Consider the following 17,517-nt stretch of genomic DNA (forward strand, 5'->3'; position numbering starts at 1 on the left):
ATTGCAAGGGCTGAAGCCCCCAGGGCCCCTAGAAATTGGCTCCTATGCTTATCGTAAATGTTGTCATGGTGGTCAGAATTTGACATCTTTGTTGGGCCTAACAAAATCACAACTTTCTTTCAAGGGAGGTCAAGAAAGAAATGGGTCACTGCACCCCTAACCTCCATGTGCCACCAGACAGCCCCTAGCAGCCTGATTTTCTGCTTACATCTTCTCTAGAGGATCAAACTGCCTATGCCAGTTTACTCTTACTTAGTCTCATGCCACATTTACACCATACAGTTAAAGCACTATGTTTCCTTAGCTGTGGTTCCTGCATTGCTGAGGATCAGACTAGATAGCTCTTTAAACAGCAATGTTTTCCCCCAATGAATTCTGGGAGCTGTAGTTTGTTAAAGGTTCTGAGAGTCGCTGGGACACCCTCTATTCTCATACAGAGCCACAACCCCCAGAGTTCCCAGTGAATATGAATTGATTATTTAAGTGCTCTGGGAATTGTAGCCCTGGGAAGGGATTGAGGATTTCCTAACAACTCCCAGCACCCTTAAAAACTACAGTTGCCAAAATTCTTTGGAGGAAACCATGACTGTTTAAAGTGGTATCATAGCACTTTAAATGTATAGTATGAATGGGGCCTGGGTGTTGCTCTTGTAGAACTCTGCAGGGAGGAATATGGCAACAAATCTAGAATTAGTTGGCTCTGCCTCGACCTCTTTTGGTCAACCTGCCTTCTTCCGTGTCAGGCTCAATAGGCACCACTCACCACTGCTTTCTCGGTAACAAGTGCTGGTACTCAAGTAGTGATTCTTTGCTTGTTCCCCTTTGCTGCAGCTGGACTCTTGTATCCTTACCCCAGAGACTGCTCCCAGGCTCTACTGAATGGAGAAACAGCCTCTGGCCTCTACACTATTTACCTAAATGGCAACAAGTCTCAGCCTACAGAGGTGTTCTGCGACATGAGTTCTGATGGAGGCGGATGGATTGTGAGTATTTGTACTACTCTACTTACTTAATTACTTATCTACCTTTCCACACAATCGGTAGCTATGAGCCATTAATGTAGCTACAACCAAACTACTCCCATCTTCTTGCATTCACAAAGGGCATGAGAGAGAAACAGAGTCTTCTTCCCTTTCTGCATTGAATGGGGAAAGTTAAGAAACAGCCCAAGTCTCTACCCACTGCCTGAAAGCTGCTTCTTACTTGCTCAAAAGCTTCAGTGGAGACAATACATCCAGATTAGGGTCCTGTGTAGCACTGGGTCTCCTGCATGCTGCAGACTCTTGCTCCTGGTGATACGGTGGATTTGTGGATGCTTGGCTCGGTGGGAGAGCACGTGGTGTTGAGGTTCAGTCCTTAGCATCTCCAGGTAGAATTGTTGATCAACCCTGGGGAGCCCACTGCCTGTCAGTGTAGATGATACTGAACTTGATGGACAAATTTTCAAACTCAATTAACATGTAATTGGCTGGGGGTGAGAGGGGACGGGGAGATGTTTGCACAGAGGATGCATTTTTGCATCCTTCTCCCCCCTCTCTTCACTGCCGGACCAAGTGGACCTTATTTGACTTGTGGCTCTCCAAGACCTCTTGACCCCAGAGGGACCTGGCATATTTGACAGTCCCAGGTGTGAGAGGAAGAGGAAAGAGGAGGAGGAGTAAATGAGGGGCTGGCAGGCACCCAGGAATGGAGAAGGGAGGTCCTCTCCTTGAGTCTCTAGATGTTGGAGAGGAGGAAACAGATCTACCAACTCCCTCCCATGATCCTCCTGTGGAACACAGAACCCCATCAGGGAGGGGGAAGATTTTGACTAGTCAGAGGGAGGCCCTGAACAGGAGTACATAGGTGACATGGCTTCAATCCTGGAAGCAGGGGAGGAGACAGTGTTTTTGATGAGAAGCAGGTGCCACCCTTTCAGGTGAGATCAGATGCACCCACCCATGTGGAGTGTGTGTGTGTTAATGTGGCAGAAACATAAGGCAAGAGAGATTGTCCATGAGCTCTACCCACCTCATATTTAAAAGCTTGGTGGGAGTTACATGAAAACTGCCTTGCAATATTCAAAACTTCTGTTTGGTTATTAACCTCTTGCCTTGCTTTCCCACCCACCTTGGAATCTTGACTTCTGGACCTTGTGCTTTCTGCTGAACATGTACTGCTGAAAGCATAAACGCACATCTCTTCTTTACCCTCAAGTAAGAGTCACTGTACTCTCAGCAGCCAGAAGCCTCATAGCCAGGCACTGGAGAGACCTGTCAGGAGTAAACATGGACCAATGGTATCAAATAGTATGGAAAACAACTTTACTAGAAAAGCTAACCAATAAACTGAAACTGACATGGGGACAAAGAGAAGAGGACGCCTTCACCCCAGTATGGCTCCCCTTTCTCACATACACAGCCGAACAAGGCAACAACAAGAATCCGCCAACAGCATACAAATCAATCTGCCTTACCTGACCCAACAAGCCCTCCCCTCCCTCACAAATGCAGACAAACCCCACTGCAGACAACAGCAGACAACCAACCACACCCTGCTCCCCAATACCTCTCACTACCAAGGAACTATAACAAGCAAATAGAAAGAGAACCTACCCAATTGACGCTGACATAAAACCCCACAAGTACACTATACAAAATAATTTAAGCATTACCACCCTACCCCTCCTCTCCCCCCTCTTCTACCCCAACCTTATACCGTACTCAACACTAATGTCTCACAACAAACATAACTGATCTGTAGGAAAGACTGTACAACCTGAAAAAAGAGACAAGGCATGTACTTTTGTAAACCAAGAAAATATTTAATAAAAAAGAAAGAAACATTATGGAATTTTTAAAAAAAGTAAGTGTCACTGTCATTGTGGCAGGATCCTAGGGCTGATCCAGGACTGCCTCAACTCAAGAAGACTGCATCAGCCCAATCTACTTCAGGATCTGGGATTTGGAAAGGTCTAGTATAAAGTGGCTTCCTGTGTTTGCTGGTCTGGTGCATAAACTGTCTATGTCGCCAATCAAAGGCTTTGCGTTCAAGAGGCTCCAGGTTCAGTTCATGGTGTCTCTGAGTAACGGCTAGTGAGCAGCATTGGGAAAGATTCTTGCATGAGGGTCTGGAGATCACCAGCCACACACCACAGGGCATATAAATACACATGCTGTCTGCCACTGTCCTATTATAGCAGTGTTAATAACAATATCAATGTTTATTTTGGGGTTCTAGGTGTTTCTAAGAAGGCAGAATGGAGAGCAGGAATTCTACCAGAACTGGAGGACTTATGAGGCTGGATTTGGAAATCCCAATGGTGAATTCTGGCTAGGTACGTGACTAACAAGTGTCCCCTCACATTGCACAAAGGGCTGCACCCTTGGCTTGGTGCCCTGTGCAGGAGGACCACCTACACCAGCCTATATTTGGCACTGCCACCACAAAGGGAGTCTGTTCCACCATCAAACAACTCTTACCACCAGAAAGTTCTTCCTGATGTTTTGTCAGAATCTCCTTTCTTGTAACTTGAAGCCACTGGTTTGAGTCCTACCCTCCGGAGCAGGAGAAAACAAGCTTGCTCCATCTTCCATGTGACAGCCCTTTGGATATTTGAAGATGGCTTTCATATCTCCTCTCAGACTCCTCTTTTCCAGGCTAAACATACCCAATTCACTCAGCCATTCCTCATAAGGCTTGGTTTCCAGTCCCTTTATTATTGTGTTTGCCCTCCTCTGCACACCTTCCAGCTTGTCAATATCCTTCTTAAATTGTGGTGCCCAAAACTAGACACAGTATTCCAGGTGTGGTCTGACGAAGACAGACTAGAGCAATACTATGACTTCCCTTGATCTGGATAGTTATGTTGATGCAGCCTGGAATAGCAATAGCTTTTTCTGCTGCTGCATCACACTGTTGGCTCATGTTAAGCTTGTGTGTTGACACCTCTAGATCCTTTTCACATGTACTACTGACAACTGAGGTGTCCCCCATCTTATATTTCTGCAGCAGATTATTCCTGCCTAAGTATAGAACCATACATTTGTTCCACTGTTATTTATTGTTCCCTGTAGGTCTGGACAAGCTCCACAAAATCACTTCCCAGGGCCAGTATGAGCTGCGGGTGGATTTGCGTGACCATGGAGAAACTGCCTATGCCCTCTATGACAAGTTTTTTGTCGGTGATGCCAGGTCTCGCTACCGGCTGAAAGTGGAAGGATATAGTGGCACAGCAGGTGGGTTTGTGTGCTAGCCTCAGAATAACTTGTAAGCCTCTGCAATTGTTTGTTTGTATGGTGATTTACAACATTCCTGCATTGCAAAAGTTTGGACTAGGTGACCAATTGGGTCCCTTCCAGCTCTGTGATTCTATGATTCTGCAGAACATAATAAACAGTATATGCCAATCCCTAACACAATATGCATGCCGTACAAAATCCATGCAATACAAAACACACACACACACATATATATATATTATTATGTATTATTATGTGCTGATTATTACGGTGTACTGATTATTATTATGAGGTGCATTTATGTAACTCATAATAATAAACAATGCCTAATGGTACATAATATGTAATGAGCATAGTTAATATATGCTAAACAGGAATGATACACAGTATCATCCAAGCAATAAACACGTACACTCTGTAAAATACGAAGTCTAATAACCTTATCACAGATGCAGCTGTAAAGTATAATACATATCTAGTAGCACCTTTCTGGAAAAAAACAGAGGGAAATCAGAAGCTCAAACTACTTCTGTTGTGTTCTATGTCCTTCCCCAATGCTCTGGTAAAGTCATTCTTAGATTGCAAACTGGAGCTGTCAGTCACAGAAGGACCCACACCTCTGCTCCTGCCTCCTCATTTTCATTTTATGAAGAAGTTGGAGGAAGTTACAATAATGTATCATAGTTGTTTTAAAAAGAAAAGATTCTGGGGCAATCTGAATATCTCTAAGAAAGGAATCCTTACCTGGGGCATGTCTCATTTGATTTCTTCTCTTGTTGAGTCTTGATTAGCATAATTAACCACAACAACAGGTGATAGCCAACTAAGTTTTATTTGGAGTTGGGGAAATGAAAAATGGAAACAATGCAGCAGTCATTCATTATTTAGTCACCTTTTATAGGTATCCTAGAATTCTAGGTGACTCCAAGGGTCATATAGTCCACCTATGCAATATAGTAATAACAACTAAAGAATCCTTGACACGTGGTCATACAATCAGTCTTTAAAAATACCCAAGGAATGAGAGTCCATCACTCTTCAAGGTGGTCCATTCCACTGTCAAACAGCTATTACCGTCAGGCTGGATCAAAGAAGCGTTTCAGTTAAATGCTTTGTAAACTCATACAGGGAAATCCGGTTGGGAAAGATGGGACTCCACAGCGCCATCTGGTGTCACAGATGGCGTCCACAGCTGTCAATGTTTCCCTTTTTTTAAGGGAAGTCCCCTTATTCCAAATAGGATTCCTCGCAAGAAAAGGGAAAAGTTGACAGCTATGGTTATATCGCTTATACAGCACATATAAAATGCTTTTTCTTTATCAATCGAGTTGAGTCCTCAGAAAGTTCTTAACATTTAGCAGGAATCTCCTTTCTTATTTCTTGAATCCATTGGTTTGCGTCCTCCCGTCCAGAGCAGCAAAAACAAAGCTTGTTCCATCCTCCACATGAAAGCCTTTCAGATGTTTGAAGATGGCTATCATCTCCTCTCAGTCTTCTGTTCTCCAAGCTAAACATAGCTAGCCTCCTCCACCATTCCTCATAAGGCTTGGTTTCTAAACACTTGATCATCCTGGTTGCCCTCTGCACATGTTTCAGCTTGTCAAAATCATTTTCAAACTGTGGTATCCTGTCTGTCAACAATGTATGCTAATAACTTGTTGTGACCCTCAGCCTTAATTTTGCGTAAGCTATGCATGGGGGGGGAAAGGGCATTTATGGTTCTTACAATGCATTTAAGAGCTGAGGTAAGTGGTGGTTGAGCACTTCTTGATAAAGAGTTCCCCACCCCCAGAAGGAGTATTATTTTTATTTTGTCCATCAATTTAACACAGGGTTAAAATGGGTTGCATTGGGATACCTTTGTTTCCTGCAAGGGATTATGGGCCTTTTTGTGTAACTTTGCTTCTGTGTGTCATTTCCATTTTAAATCTACCTGGTGCTGAGCAACTTGCTGTTTTTTCAGTCTTGGAATGTAAACAAACAGCCTGAGCCCAGCAATGTCTCTCTTGAAGCTCTAAGTACCTGTCCTGAATATGGCTTACACAAGAAGAACATGATGGGTCAAGATGCCAAGAATGTGCTTAGCGGTTCCCCATCATAACAAGCTGTACATTGTGTGACAAAGCATGGAAAATGTTTCAGAAGACCACATCTGCTTTGTTGCAAAGATGGCAGGCCAAATCCCACAGGCTCCTTCCTCTCCTTTCTTTTGCCCCCTTCCCACCCCCTTATATTGGAACCTGTATTGGAATGAGCTGGATGATCTCCCAACAAAAACAAAACACATGCAATAGAAAGGGAGTAAAGAATCTAGAGGAGTTGTGACCAGCTAATTCAACTCAGAGCAGGCCCCGTTGGAATTAATAGATGCAAGTTAGTCATGTGTGCTAATCGCCATGGGTCTGTTTGGTCTGAGAATCCCCAGAGATAGTTAAGTTTATAATGCAAACCATATGCACCCTTCCAAGGTTTGTTTTGAAGCCTGCTAGGGGCAGGGTGAAAAATGCCAGTGGTCACCAGACTAGAAATTTTGTAAACCACTCTCCAAAAGCAGATGGATGTATCTGTCCATTTCTGATTCTCTCCGTTTCTCCCCCCCCCCCCCAAATATAAAGTTTAGTTCTTCACAATTCCACCATTAGTTTGCTATTTCTTCACTTATTTAAACCTCATCATAGAAATTCATGAGTATTTCTCTGCAGATTTCTTCCACTCAGATCACTACTTCCAACAGCTCACTCAGATCACTACTTCAGACCATTCTCTTTGTTTCTGGCCACATGACATCAGTCTTTCTTTTGTGTTCCACAAACCAGGCTGGCAATATCATTAGGCAGTGGGGCAGCTTCTTCAAGTGGTAGATGCTAGGGAACAGCAGCATTCTGCCCTTTTCCTCCTAAACCTATCTGCTCTGTGCCACCTAAGCTAGCCCACTCACCTTAGGTATAGTGGAGGAGGTTGTCCCATTGTCAAAGGTCCCACCCACATATGCATCTAAAGAGCTTAAGTGGGAAATAAGAACAACTCTTCTGGAACACTGCAAAGGCCCATCTAGTACAACTTTCTGGTTCTAACAGTGGACAACCAAAGGTCTCTTGGAGGTGCTCCTGGGTGGAGCCAAGTCCATTGGAGCAAGTAGAACCCACTGAACCAGCAGCAGGGTGTATGCTACCACTGCCTATGAAGTGCTCAACGGGACTCGGGGGGCAGACCACAGAGACTGCTGCTGCAGCAGCCCTACCCTCGACGCTTCTTCAAATCAGTCCAATCAGACAGGTTTGAAGGGTGCACTCACATAGCCCTGGCAGCCCTGCACAGCGTTGCAAGGCTGGGGTAGGACTGTCTGATCCCAGCCTTGCAAAGTGGTGCAGGGAGCACACTCATGTGCCAGAGCCCAGTGGAGGAGAGGGGCGACAGTGCTGCCATGTCCTCTCTACCACTTCCGCCCCTGGGTCACACCCTCATCCTCCCTCTGTAGTGGGTGATGGTGGTGGCAACTGCATCCTCCCCCTCCCTGTCAGCCAGCCTAGGGGTGGGGCATGCATGGGCATCCCTTTCTTGTGCACAAAGAGAAGGAGGTGCTGCCACCACCCATACCCTGAAGGCCTGGCCTGGGTGCACCTTCACTGAGGGAGTCTGGTTGTGCACCTACAAAAAAACACACACACCAAGAGCCATGCCCCCCCCCCCGCCCTCCCACACTACACCACTGCACTGAACCCCCCCCCCCAGTCAGCTCCAACCTACCTGCCTTCTTTCTTAAAACCAGTCAGGACTGCTCAAGAGAGCCAGCATGGTGTAGTGGTTAAGAGCAGTAGACTCGTAATTTGGTGAACCGGGTTCGCATCCTCTCTCCTCCACATGCAGTGACCTTGGGCTAGTCGCACTTCTCTGAAGTCTCTCAGCCCCACTCACCTCACAGAGTGTTTGTTGTGGGAGAGGAAGGGAAAGGAGAATGTGAGCCGCTTTGAGACCCCTTCAGGTAGTGATAAAGCGGGATATGAAATCCAAACTCTTCTTCTTCAACCAGTTTCCTCTCCCAAGCCACCTACCTGCCTTCCTACCTGTTCAAAGGTTGGCCCTGCCTGTGGTCTTCCTCCTCCTTTGTCTCAGTGTTGCCCTTGTTAGAACTCAGCAGTGAAGAGGGTGGGTTAAAAACTAGGATTAGTTGGCTCCACCTGTTATTGACTCTAGTGCCATCTACTGTTGGGCTCCCAGACTTCCACCCTACAGGTTCCAATAGGAGCCAGCAGCCAGTTGTATTTGGAATGAGGAAGAGGAGATTTTGCCCTTCACCTCGGGTCACAAAAATGTATAGTACAGTTCCTGCTAGCAACAACCTAAAAATCAGCTATGCTTTTTCTCCATCACACAGGCGATTCCATGACCTATCACAACGCACGCGCCTTTTCCACCTACGACAAGGACCACGATATGGCAATCACTAACTGCGCTTTATCATACAAAGGAGCTTTCTGGTACAAGAACTGCCACCGTGTTAACCTGATGGGTAGATATGGGGACAACAACCACAGCCAGGTAAGTTGTTGTACATTGCACTTGTCATGCAGGGTTCAAGTGGGCAAGTCGCCACCTTGCAGAGCTTAGAAGTGGAGATGGGTGGTTGTCCTACCAGTGCTAGCCCTATTCAGAGTAGACATTGAAATTAATGGATAGCACTAACTTTTTGTTGGCATCTGTCTCCATCAAGAGACAATGCAGTGCACCTCTGGGGGTGAAGTCAAAACTGCTGGATAATTGTAGTGCCTGCTGTGGCTGAAGAGACTCATAACTGATGCATTCCTTGCTGTTTTTGCTGTGCTGGCAGTGCCCTCTCTGGGGCACTAGCCTGGGCGATGTGTATGGAGGTCCTGGGCTGTCCTGATTACAATGTGCCTCCTCTCAGCCTCTCTGATGTGGTCCAAAAGGAAAGCATAGCACTACATTTGGCACCAGCTTGGCTGCAAGAGTTCCCAGAAGGAGGCATACAAGATGCCACCTGGCTGCCTTAGGGACTCCACGCTGCATTTGTGTAGTGTTTCCTCCTTAGCCCTTTCTTCTCCTGAAGATGTCCCACAGGGTATCAGGTGCAGATTTTCCCTTGATGCTTACTCACTAAACTTAGATCCACTAATTTCAATGGGTGTATACTGAGTAAAACAAGGTGAATCATTACATCAAAGGCAAGGCAAAAGAAACCCTGAACATCAGGGTGTAGCTACATCAGCCCCACCAGATGGCTATATTTTCAGCTTTGCTTAAATGCTTCCAGCAGTGCAAAGCCCATTTCCTCCTGTTTCCCTGCCTACATGCCTACTCTCTGATTAGACAAGCAGGCAGGCGGCACTGCTACAGTTCCAGGCACTTAAAGGAGGCCCAGAGAAAGAAGATGTGGTGTGGGGAAAGTCCCAAAGCCACATAGGAAGCCCTGGAAGCCCACATTTTGTCCCTTGAGTCTGATGTTTCCCACCATTGCTATTAAGGACTGCTTGGGAATAAATATCAGCCAATAGAATTGATGGCTATGATGGCATCTCAACCAGGAATGCCAAGGCTTTTAGCTGATGCTCTTAACTGCACACAACAGCTAGTAAACAGTTGCGTTCGCCCATTCATTTATATCAACCTTCCGTTCTTGCCTCTGTTTTTGCAGGGTATCAACTGGTTCCACTGGAAAGGTCATGAGCACTCCATCCAGTTTGCAGAGATGAAACTGAGACCATACAGCTTTAGGAATCTTGAAGGGAGACGAAAGAGAGCATGAATCCTCCACGGGGTTGGCTGACAGAAAGAAAAAGAATGGTTGCTTGTTTGTTTGTTTTTCCAGAAATTTGGGGGAAGGGAGATTAGAAATGGAGATGGGAACTTTACCAAAGCATCAGTGTTGCTTGACGTAACCTTGGCTCCCTTGACCATTTTTTATTGGGGGTGGGAAAGGCTTCTTCAAAACGTAGCGTGCTCAACTGAGCATCCTTTTTTCCCCTATCTGTAGCTGGCTTTCTTTGCACCAAAGATGACAATCGCCAGGGAGGGAAGCGGGGAGGGGAGGGGATGTCAGGGAAGAGGACACAATCTGGCATATTCACACACAGAACCACACACACAAAATATATACATTATTATTGTGATCGTTATTAGCCATCCTTGAGCTTTATTAGCTGATGATCTGGAAGCTTTTCCTATATATACAGACTGGATCCAGACTTCTCCATGACTAACTGAAGTTCCATTGGTTTCAGTAGGTTTACTCCAAGCATGACTAAAGGTGCAATCCTATCTCCACACACCTGGGAGTAGTAGTGGCTGGTGCACATTTGGACTGGTAGGGTGGATGGCAGAGTGTGCAACAGTAGGTGGCACCAGAGCCAATGACATTCTAGTTTTGTCCCCATCCTCCTCCCTGCTGAGTTCAAAAAGGGCAACATTGAGACAAAGAAGGAGGACCTAACTTCTTAGTAGGCATGGTGGAGATTGCACTGCAAGTCTGGATCCACCTCTCTCTATATATATTTTTAAAAAACACAGATATAGAAAAGGGCAAGGAAGAAAGCAGCCCTATTTAAACATTTCATCCTAAGATTAATATTATTAATATAATGAAAAGAAATGAAATGAAAAGAAGGATGATAATAATAATAAGCTAAGTTTTTTGTCATCAAGGTTTTTTTTTTAAACAATCCATGCTTTCCAAAACACAGCAGGACAGTGTCTGATTGTACATTTTTAAAAAAATTAAATAAAAGCACAATTTTACTTTTACAGAAATCTCTGAGTCTTTTTTTTAAATGTGTCATATTGTTTGGTGTACATTCAAGGGGTATGGATGTATATAGGCCTCTCCGCATTGTGTGTGTGTGTGTACCATAGCAATGACAGAAAAATTGCAGGCAGTCTCCATTTAAATTCCTGGCATTGCCAGTGAAAGCAAAGATGTGCGGGACCACAGATTTCCCACCCCTGAGTTAAAGGATCCCTGGAAAAGGGTTTAGGAAGAACTTGTTTGTGAGACCATGTTGACAGTCAATAGTATAGATGGTGATGGAGGACATACTAGCCTCCTGCACCAAATTATTCTAAAGGTGAGGCAAAGTCTCAAAATGGTACAGAGCCATCATTTATCAGCAGTTAATTGAAGGGGAAGGACCATAGCTTAGTGGCTGAGATCCCAGGTTCATCCGCTGGCATGTCCAGATAAGGGCTGGGAAAGAGTCTCTGCCAGCAAATGTAGACAGTCATAAGCTAGGTGGGTCATTATGGGATGAAGCCACTTGTTCCTGTGTATTCAGGGAAGGGCCAAAACGCCTTGTCAGAGCACACACATAGTATGCAGTTGTTCCGACATTCAATCCCCAGTATCCCCTGTTTGAAATACTGGAGAGTCTCTACAAGTTAGTGTTGATAATACTGAGCTAAATGGATCAAGGGCCTAAGATAGCTTAAGGCAGTTATTTTGTCATGGGACAATGATGTGCTGATGACAGCTTTCCCCTGGGTTGATGACCCCCAAACAATGCCTTGATAGGAGAACTTGGGCAATGTTGCGATCAGTCAAAAAATGTGACAATTGATAAAGCTGAATCTTTCACCATCAATTTGAGGCTTTGTCTCTTGCTTCTGAAACTCAGTGAAGAATACTGGAAGCAATGAGTTAGTGGTCTCAATTTGGATAAAGCAACCTTCCCATGTCCTTTTTTCTGGGTAGATCAGGACCATCAAGATGGTCGTTTGCTTTCGATAATATCCAATTCTCCCTCCCTCCATTATACAGCACAGACCACCTGGTGATGTGGTTTCTAATGGAGATGTTCTCCTGCTGAGCCCATATCAGAGGTGAGACAATCTTTTAGGCATTCCTTTGTTCGGTACTTTTGAGGGGTAAAAAAGACATAGAAAGAGTTGATGCTCTTGCTATATGTCTTGTGGGTGCCGGCACAAAATGGCTAGAGACATTTTGAAAGAGAGGGCGGGGTTGGTACCCCATACTGTTCTGCTACATTTTGGGCCCTTCCTGGTCATTGGATCTGGACCCTCAACCTAGCTGGATCCTAGATCCCTCAAGACCCATCCTGGTAGAACTGCCGTACATGGTTTCACCTTACAAATGCTGAAGATCCGCTGCATTAGAAATCCAGTGCCTCAAGGAGTGTTCTGCTTTCCCATATAGGGACCCCTGACCATTAGGTCCAGTCGTGGCCGACTCTGGGGTTGCGGCGCTCATCTCGCTTTACTGGCCGAGGGAGCCGGCGTACAGCTTCCGGGTCATGTGGCCAGCATGACTAAGCTGCTTCTGGTGAACCAGAGCAGCTCACGGAAACGCCGTTTACCTTCCTGCTGGAGCGGTACCTATTTATCTACTTGCACTTTGATGTGCTTTCGAACTGCTAGGTTGGCAGGAGCAGGGACCGAGCAACGGGAGCTCACCCCGTCGCGGGGATTCGAACCGCTGACCTTCTGATCAGCAAGTTCTAGGCTCTGTGGTTTAACCCACAGTGCCACCTGCTTTCCCATATACAATCCTCAAAAAGGGGAAGGGGTAAGAAGCCTGTACCGCAAACTGCTTCAGCTAACTTAGAGCTCACCCATTCTCTGCTTCTTTCTCAGAACCATTTCCTGCTTTATACCAGAAGGTGGCAGACAGATTCCGTTTTTTACAAGCAAAAGCACATAGAATCATAGAAGAGTTGGAAGGAATCCCAAAGTCTTCTAGTCCAACCCCCTGCAATGCAGGAATCTCAACTAAAGTAGCCATGACGGTTGGCCATCTCCAAGGAAGGGGAGTCCATCACCTTCTGAGGGAGTCCGTTCCACTGTCGAACAGCTCATAGTGTCAAAAATTCCTCCTGATGTTTAGTTGGAATCTCCTTTCTTGTTGCTTGAATCCAGTGGTTCAAGTCCTACCCTCTAGCACAGGAGAAAACAAGATAGCTCCATCTTTCATGTGACAGCTCTCTGGATATTTGAAAATGGCCATCATATATCCTCTCTCCTCTTTTCCAGGCTAAACATACCCAGCTTCCTTAACAGTTCCTCTTAAAACTTGGTTTCCAGATCCTTGATCATCTTTGTTGTCCTCCTCTGCACATGTTCCAGCGTGTCAACATTCTTCTTAATTTGTGGTGCCTAGAATTGGACACAGTATTCCAGGTATGGTCTGACCAAGGCAGAATAGAGTTGGACTACTACTACCCTTGACCTGGACACTTCTTCTTCTTCTTCTTCTTCTTCTTCTTCTTCTTCTTCTTCTTCTTCTTCTTCTTCTTCTTATCATTCGTAGCCGAGTAAGATTGTCTTCCATAAGCACAGTTTTAACAGCGAGTCTGTAAGTGACTGTGGAGGCCAATTCTGGACCCACACGTCCTTCCACAGTGGGGTCATTGGTTTCCGGGTTGGAGTTGATCATGGTGTGGATTTGCCAGGAATGCCTTCCTCTTAGCACGTTTCTCCCTTGCATCCCTTGCAGCCAGTGCGGTGTAGTGGTTAAGAGTGGTGGACTCGTAATCTGGGGAACCGGGTTCACTTCCCAGCTCCTCCACATGCAGCTGCTGGGTGACCTTGGGCCAGTCACACTTCTCTGAAGTCTCTCAGCCTCACTCACCTCACAGAGTGTTTGTTGTGGGGGGGGGGGAGGGAAAGGAGAATGTTAGCCACTTTGAGACTCCTTCGGGCAGTGATAAAGCGGGATATCAAATCCAAACTCTTCATCCTGAGTTTGAGTGTCTTCAAAGCCCATGACACCTTTGGTAAAGGCTGTTCTCCAACTGGAGTGCTCACAGGCCAATGTTTCTCAGTTGGTGTGGTCTGACCAAGGCAGAATAGAGTGGGGCTATTATTTCCCTTGACCTGGACACTATACTTCTATTGATGCAGCCTAGAATAATTTTAGCTTTTTTTGCTGCTGCTGCTGCTGCTGCTGCGTCACACTGTTGACTCATGTTAAGCTTGTGGCCCACCCAAACCCCTAAACCCCTTTCACATGTACTGCTAGTAAGCCGGGTATCCCCCATCTTATATTTGCACATCTGGTTCTTCCTGCCTGTGTAAGCCTCTAATGTATGTACCCATGGGAGCGGCCAAGGGAGGGCAAGGGGAGCAGTTACCCCCCCCCCCCCGAAACAATAGAAATACTTACCTAACTGACCAATCACATCGGTTCTGCCCCCCCTCCCAACAAAAGTCCTGGCTATACCCTTGTATGTACCTTATGTATGTATATAGACTCAATGAGAGGTATGAGCTTGCTTTTGCTGAGTGATTCATTTATATTAGGCCTAATTTGAGACAAACAAACTCTCTTCTCCTCATCAGCATGAATAAGCCATTCTCTTTCCTGACCTTTCATATTTGTCAGAGTGGAAAATCCCTGTTCACAACAATATGTAGGAGAAAAGTCAATGCTCTTGCTCTCATTGTGTGTGTGTGTGTGTGTGTGTGTTTGTACACACACACAACCCTATATAAAAAATATATTATTCTATACCAGGCATGTCCAAAGTCCGTTTTGGGGGCTTAATCCAGCCCACGAGCCAATTTAATCCAGCCCACGTGGCAATATATGTCCTAGGGTAAAATCCTTAAAAAATCTCAGCAAGTTCAATCCTAAAAAAAGCTTAGCAAGTTTGATCGGCCCTCATGCATGTTCACTTCATCAAATCTGGCCCTCTTTGAAAAAGGTTTGGGCACCCCTGTTCTATACTGTACTATACTACATTGAAAATTTTAAATGTTTCTTTGACTCTCCTGGAATCTTCCCACCACACCCTTTGAGAACCACTGCAGGAAGGCAAAAGCACTCAAGGAACAGCAGAATTAGGGCCGGTGAAGGGTGTGGCGGGTGGAAAGGGGGTGTGGCTTTCCAAGCATTCCAAGGCCCAGACACAGATGCTGAAGAGGTCCTCTGGTCCCGAGCCTGAGGTTCCCCAATCCAATTAAACAGCCTCCTATAGTCTCCTACTCAGAGACCTCATAAGGTATGAGGGTGGAGAGGCGTGAAATAATGCAAAGCAGAGCAAGGGAAGCCACAAGCCAAACCTCTGCTTTGCAATTAGCTGGAGCTTCATGCACTGCCTCCGCAGCGTTCACTCTGGAGACCACATTAAAAGCAGTGTTTGCTCTGGTTTCCGAGGACGCAGCTGGCAGTGATATAGTCAAATGGCTTGAGGATGACTGCAGTTAGAAGCTTGCTGCTTTAATTTCAGTTCTTTCCTCGGAAACTTACCAAAAAGAAAACCAAAAAACCTAAACCTCACCATTTCCTGAGTCTTTACAGTAACTCCTGTGCAAAAGGTTGAAAATGATTTAAAGCAGACAGAATGAACTGTGGGGTTGGATCCAAAGCCTCACAACGAAAACATGATATCAGATGAACCATTCTGCTAAGTGCAAATTGATCTCTGGAACTCCCTGCCTCTTGATATCAGGCAGGCACTTTTTTTCAGCACTTGCTAAAAAACATTTTGGTTAGGCAAACCTACCCAATTTATTATGTATATTTGCTTTTAAAATTTGTTGATCTTATTGACGTTTTGATAATTTTATGGTGCCTACTGTTTTTAAAGTGTATTTGCACTGCAGATAGATAGATATGAATATGAGCAGGTTGCACAGTTATTAGGGGATTTGGGTTGGCATCCATCTGTCTTGGGAGACTTGGGCTACGCCACTACCACATCCATCTATTTGCTGTGGTAGCTGGGCAGCATTCAGAGGCTCCCTGTCTCACTGGAGTGTCTTAAGTTCCCGATCCATGGAGATTATATAAGGAAGTTGCTTCATTTTTAATAAGGGACTGGGTAGAAATTAAGTGCTCTCTTCCATCCCAAATGCCTGTGGTGTTAAAGTATTGAGTCCTGAAAAGGATCTAGGAGATCTATTATCTGATTAATGATGTAAGCCTCCAGAATGTATCTTGTATAGTGTATCTCTGAAGAAGTGTGCATGCACATGAAAGCTTATACCAGGCATAGGCAAACTCCGGCCCTCCAGATGTTTTGGGACTACAACTCCCATCACCCCGACCACTGGTCCTGTTAGCTAGGGATGATGGGTGTTGTAGGGCTGCCATAAATCCAAATTTCCTGGACACAACCGAAATACGGTAGTTGGAAACAGTGTCCAGGCAGAAATCCAGATGTATGGCAACTCATGCCGGAAGTCTAGATTTTGGCAAATTTCCTTAAAAATAGCTCAAAGGATCAAAGGGTTAAAGGGTCCTTGGCCCTGAAGGTCTCTGGATGTTCTTAGTCTCGCCTACCTTGCAGAGTCACTGTGGTATAAAGGAATGGATATAATTTCCCCTTTTTCTTTTCTTTCTTTCTTTTCCTTTTTTAAAGGAAAAGGTCAGTGCCTGCTGACTGAGCTCTGAATAAAAGGAACAGGAGCACAGATGTCATCTTTTTCAAAGACTTTTGGTTAAATGTCCCAAGAATAGTTTCCAAAATGACAGGTTATAAACTGGATGGCGGTTTTATTAGATTATTATTTTTTGTTAAAAATAAGTAAATAAATAAAAATCCTACTGTTCAACTTGCTCCATGGAATAAAGGATTTATTGCTGACTTTCTGCCTGCTGCAGAAATGCTCAGAGCATAGTGCTTTGGAAGAGTCCAGCCTATCACTAGGATGTTCTCCTAGTGTGGAAGAGCCAGTGTGGTGTAGTGGTTAAGAGTGGTAGTCTCATAATCTGGGGAACCGGGTTCGCGTCTCCGCTCCTCCACACGCAGCTGCTGGGTGACCTTGGGCCAGTCACACTTCTTTGAAGTCTCTCAGCCCCACTCACCTCACAGAGTGTTTGTTGTGGGGGAAGAAGGGAAAGGAGAATGTTAGCTGCTTTGAGACTCCTTAAAGGGAGTGAAAGGCGGGATATCAAATCCAAACTCCTCCTCTTCTTCTTCTTCTTCTTCTTCTTCTTCTTCTTCTTCTTCTTCTTCTTCTTCTCTTGTGGAAGTGCTACAGTCCAGGATTGCTAATGAACATGCAGATATACTTTATAGACCACTAGCAGCCTCATACCCAGCTTACTTGGGAATTCTAAGAGAAGTTTATTTTTCCATTTGTTTCTTCATTTTTACCTGTTCTGATCATATCCTATGCAGCATCTCTACTTCCACTTTTTCACTTTTCTCTTCCTTTGTTCCCATATAATTTCAGCTGATGCCTGACACGCTGTGATGTTTCAGCAGTCCTTATCCTGATAATACTAGCATATGGGTCTCTTAATAAAGTCAGATGGGCATCTAGTTGTTCCAGCTTTACCTCTGGGGCTAACTCTAACATGTACCAACCAATATTGCTTAACCAA

The 17,517-nt window shown here is 45.1% G+C and overlaps 1 protein-coding gene across 7 annotated transcripts in view; it reads left to right on the forward strand.

Moving 5' to 3' along the window:
• Positions 1-10,979, forward strand: part of TNC (tenascin C) — an 83,442-nt gene extending 72,463 nt beyond the window's left edge. For all 7 annotated transcript variants that reach the window (XM_083422824.1, XM_083422818.1, XM_083422820.1 and 4 more), the window contains 5 exons: positions 832-983; positions 3,220-3,316; positions 4,056-4,217; positions 8,596-8,759; positions 9,874-10,979. In XM_083422824.1, coding sequence (XP_083278950.1) covers positions 832-983; positions 3,220-3,316; positions 4,056-4,217; positions 8,596-8,759; positions 9,874-9,984 — 686 coding nt within the window. In that variant the 3' untranslated portion in view covers positions 9,985-10,979. The remainder of the gene's footprint in view (positions 1-831; positions 984-3,219; positions 3,317-4,055; positions 4,218-8,595; positions 8,760-9,873) is intronic.
• Positions 10,980-17,517: the final 6,538 nt, after the last annotated feature.

Source organism: Podarcis tiliguerta (genome assembly GCF_965153285.1).
Source record: "Podarcis tiliguerta genome assembly, chromosome: Z".
Lineage (NCBI taxonomy): Eukaryota > Metazoa > Chordata > Lepidosauria > Squamata > Lacertidae > Podarcis > Podarcis tiliguerta.